The 4,972-nt window shown below is 42.2% G+C and overlaps 1 protein-coding gene across 2 annotated transcripts in view; it reads left to right on the top strand.

Annotated features, from left to right (window-relative positions):
• The window catches only part of GXYLT2 (glucoside xylosyltransferase 2), a 229,219-nt gene that overhangs the window by 181,382 nt on the left and 42,865 nt on the right, over positions 1–4,972 (top strand). For both annotated transcript variants that reach the window (XM_014532412.1, XM_014532413.1), the window contains one exon: positions 1,756–1,928. In XM_014532412.1, the coding sequence (XP_014387898.1) occupies positions 1,756–1,928 (173 nt within the window). The remainder of the gene's footprint in view (positions 1–1,755; positions 1,929–4,972) is intronic.

Below are 4,972 nucleotides of genomic sequence, written 5' to 3' on the forward strand. Positions count from 1 at the left end.
TTTCTGTATAGTATTCTAAAGACTTTGAAGCATTATATAAAACTTTAAAATTCCTGTCACCCAAATTTTAAGAAATAAACCTACACTTTAATAAGGTTCTCTTAAGATATAAAACGGTCTTGAAAAAATTACATCCTATGCCGGGCTAACCCCTTCATCTGCCATAGGCACCGAGGGGCCGGTCGTCCCAAATCTCATCAAATCTGCAACAAACGAGCAGGCCCCTCACCCAGGAGGGACGCCCAGAACATCCTAAATTTACCTAAATAGCTAAATGCCCTCACCCAGTTTTACACTGACATCAATGCTAGTACAGTCCGCCAGAGGGATGTATGAGAGCCTCTTCATTCTTCACTTTCATGGTAAAGCTTTCTGTAAGGATTCTCTAAGCAGTGGTTCTTCCCATGAGAGTGAGTGCTATCAATACGACGCACTAGCACATCTTTAAGTTGCTTTTCTGACAGTGTATCCACTCTAATTCTTCTGTGCTCTCACACAGGCCTTTCTCCTGGTCAATAACCCACACTCACAGAGAACTCTGGTCCATATTCCTTTAGCCCCTGTCTTTAAAGTCATCAAGCTGAGGGCCAGGAAGCTGAGGAGTTATGAATTTATTGCTAATTGTATTATCCTATTCACCAAGAGGAAATTTTCTGAGTTCAACAGATTACAGAAGAGTTTCTTGATTTGGTGTTACTGCGGCTGCGGTGCCTGTCCATTCACTGGATGATGTCTGGGGTACTCTTGTTCTCTAAGTCACCAGATGGAAGTTGCAGCTTCTCTTGTATATGACAACTAATGTCTCCCTCCAAACATTGCCAACTGGCTTCAGGGGCGGGGTAATTTCGCCCTTGGCTAAGAACCACTGGGTTAGAGAGATAAACACACAGGTGTACATGTGTGTGCATGCTCACCCACAGTGTGTATTGTCACCATGACGTAGGAGCTTTCTTTTGGCTTTGCTTCTTTGGATTTTTTCTCCTTTGCTGTTGTTTGTTGGTTTTTATTTTTAAAATATATTTTTATTGATTTCAGAGAGGAAGGAAGAGGGAAAGAGAGATAGAAACATCAATGATGAGAGAGAACCATTGATCAAGCCCAAAAACTGGGCATGTTCCCTGACCGGGAATGGAACCATGACCTCCTGGTTCATAGGTCAATGCTCAACCACCGAGCCATGCAGCCAGGGCTGTTGGTTGGTTTTTAAACCTAAGAGAAATCTTCGCTTTAATCTTAACTCCCATTTTGGGGGTCTGTCCATTTCAAAAAATCTTTCTGAGTAGTTAATTATATCTGGTAACTCTATTAACTACCACTGTGTGCTTAGCACTCTGCTAAGCATTTTATATGAAATTTTTACATTTAATTATCAAAATAAGAAAGAGGTCCTGTTAGTCTCACTTTACAGGTGAAAAAAATGGAAGCACAGGAATATTAAGTCACTGGACCTAGGTTTCACTGTGTTTGAATGAGAGTTGGGATTCAGACCAATTGTCTGAGCAAGGGCTTGTGTGCCTTCTTATCCCCTGATCTCCCTTCAGGGGGAGGGACCTATACCATCACTAGCGGGTACTCTCTTAACTTCTGACCTCAGGATATTAACAAATGTGTTGAAGTTTGGTCCATGAGTCATAGTCACAAATGTGAATTTAAATCATCTGCTATGTGCAGTTTATGGAAATGTTGGTTTTAATCGCCAGGTTTGCAGAAGAGCCAGCACTGACTGTGGACATGTCTTTCTCTTGTCCCCACCAGAGCATCTCTATGTGTTCCCCTGCCATTGGAACTACCGTCCTGACCACTGCATGTATGGCAGCAACTGCAAAAGGGCGGAGCTCGAAGGGGTGTCTGTTCTGCATGGGAACCGAGGCGTCTACCATGATGATAAGCAGCCGACTTTCAAAGCCCTATACGAAGCCATACGGGATGTAAGTATGTTCTTGCTACCATTCAGCAGGCATGTGCTTACAGCATGAAGCAGCGTGGGTGCTTTAGTCATTCTCTTCTTTGAAGGACAAATACTTCCCCACAAGCATTGAACTATACCAGTTTTCCCCAAGCTAAGAAACTAATTATACTATACTATACTATACTATACTATACTATACTATACTATACTATATTTTATTCACTCTTTACTTAGTATTTCCAAGTAAGTCACACACTTTTGTTCTCATAAATTCACTAACAGAGGAAATTTTATATCAGAAAGAGCCACCCTGTGCCAATTGCCATAATAGAGGGTAGTGGGTCAGGGTGAAGATAACACAACAAAATAATATTCATTTCAAACTACTAGTGTGTTGCCTGATTGCCAGTTCCACCCTGTTGAGCAATCAGGTGTGGAGGTGGTCAGTTAGGACAAGGAGCCAACTCAAAACAACAGTCCAGTCAATATGTATTAGTATGTGCTGCGTCAGTGCACGCACAGGGCAAGGGGGCCCAGTGCCTCCTGCTCAGACCTCCACGCCACCCTCACTGAGCGCTGACGAGGGCAAAGGAATCAGCACACACAGAGGAATCATCTCAACTCCTTCAGCTTTGTGGGCCCTAAGCCCGGGGAGGCTGGATGAGAAGGAAGGGAGAGAGGAAGAGAAAGGTCACTCCTCTCCTCTCCCACAAGAAGGCCTCCACATGGAGGTGCCTGGTACAGGAGTGCATACATGAATATGAGCCTCAGGCATAGGCACTGAGTGTGACTACAGCTCCCTCAAGAAATCTAGAGTGCACTGCTTATGCCCATGTCTGGTGTGGGGAGGACAGCATTTCCCCAGAGGCCTCCCAAGAAGCCTGGAAATCACCTACGGTTGAGTCAGAGATCACACACAGGGTTTTGCCTGGAACTCACTCCTCAAGGCCTGAGGCCCCCTCTCACTACCTTGAAGAGACTGGTTAGCAATGTTGAGGCGGACTTAAAGATATATGTGAATTATCTTTTGAGGTAAGTGGCATGATAGAAATAACCTTACTTTGAGGTTCACCACCTGAAATCATGTGAAGTACTGCCTGCTGGTACAGTAGACTCCCATATCCATGGGGAGTACTTTACAAGACCTAAGTGGATGCCTGAAACTGCAGGTAGTGCTGAGCCCTGTGTAAACTATGTTTTTTCCTATACAGCATTCCCCCCTTATTTGCGGATTCACTTTCCATGGTTGCACTGACTGGCAATCAACGACAACCTAAAAATATTAAATGGAAAATTCCAGAAATAAATAATTTAAAGTTTTAAATTACACACTTCCCTATGTAATGTGATGACATCATAATGCCAACACTCTTAAGTCATTGAGTAGCCATCTTAGTTATTAGAGTACATTGTTAAAATGGATCTATTTTACTACTAGTTATTGTTCATTTCTTACTGTGCCTAATATATAAATTAAAATGTTTTATTGTTGACAGTATTACAGATGTTCCCATTGTCCCCCACTTTGACCTCCTCCACCCAGCTACTACCCCAACCCAGGCCTTCACCACATTATTGTCTGCGCCCATGAGCTATGCATATATGCGTACAAGTTCCCTTCCTGTCCCCCCGATACCCTTCCACTCTGGCATCTCAGTGTGTTCATGCACCCATGCCTCTGGACCTATTTTGTTCATCAGTTTATTTTGTTCATTAGATTCCAAAAACAAGTGTGATCATGTGATGCTTGTCTTCCTCTGACCAGCTTATTTTGCTTAGCATATTACTCTCCAGGTCCATCCATGCTGACTCAGAGGGTAAGAGATCCTTCTGTTTTTTGTTTGTTTTTTTACAGCCGCATAGTTTTCTATGGTGTAAATGAACCACAACCCTTTTATCCACTCATCTACTGATGTGCTTTTGGGCTGTTTCCAGATCTTAGCTATAGTAAATTGTGCTGCTATGAACATGGGGTACATACATTCTTTCTGATTGGTGTTTTGGGATTCTTAGGAAACATTCCTAGAAGTGGGACACCTGGGTCAAATGGCAGTTCCATATTTAATTTTTTGATGAACTTCCACACTGTTTTCTATAATGGCTGCAGCAGTCTTCACTCCCACCAGCAGTGCACTAGGGCTCCCTTTTCTCCATGTCCTTGCCAGCACTTGTCGTTTGTTGATTTGTTGATTATAGCCATTCTGACAGGTGTGAGGTGATACCTCATTGTGCTTTTAATTTCCATCTCTCAGTTGATGAGTGATTTTGAGCATTTCTCCATAATGTCTTTTGGCCAGCTGTATGTCCACTTTGGAGAAGTGTCTATTCAAGATCTTTACTCAATTTTTAAATTGGATTGTTTATCTTCTTGGTGTGGAGTTATATACAAACTTTATATATTTTTTGAAATTAACCCGTTTTAAGATGTATCATTGGTGAATATGTTCTCCCACACAGTGTGCTCCCTTGTGCTGGTGGTTTGCGGGGCTTCTGGTTTGTTTGTTCTCAGTTCTTTTTTTAAAATATATTTTATTGATTTTTTACAGAGAGGAAGGGAGAGGGATAGAGACTTAGAAACATCGATGAGAGAGAAACATCGATCAGCTGCCTCTTGCACATCTCCTACTGGGGATGTGCCTGCAACCAAGGTACATGCCCTTGACTGGAATCGAACCTGGGACCTTTCAGTCCGCAGGCCGACGCTCTACCCACTGGGCCAAACCGGTTTGGCTGTTCTCAGTTCTTGTGTGTGTGTTTTGTTTGTTTGTTTCCTGTGCAGAAGCTGTTTACTTGAATGAAGACCCACTTGTTTATTTTTCCTGTTTCTCTTGTTCTAGGAGATGGGTTGGTGGAAATTCTGCCATGTGAGATGTCTGAGATTTTAATGGTGATGTTTTCTTCCAGAATTTTTATGTTTTCCCAAGTTACATTTAAATATTTTATCCATTTTGAGTTTGTTCCTGTGTATGGTGTAAGTTGGTGGTCTAGTTTTATTTTTTTTAAAATATATTTTATTGATTTTTTACAGAGAGGAAGGGAGAGAGATAGAGAGCTAGAAACATT

This window comes from Myotis brandtii, unplaced genomic scaffold (assembly GCF_000412655.1).
Source record: "Myotis brandtii unplaced genomic scaffold, ASM41265v1 scaffold89, whole genome shotgun sequence".
NCBI classification, from domain to species: domain Eukaryota; kingdom Metazoa; phylum Chordata; class Mammalia; order Chiroptera; family Vespertilionidae; genus Myotis; species Myotis brandtii.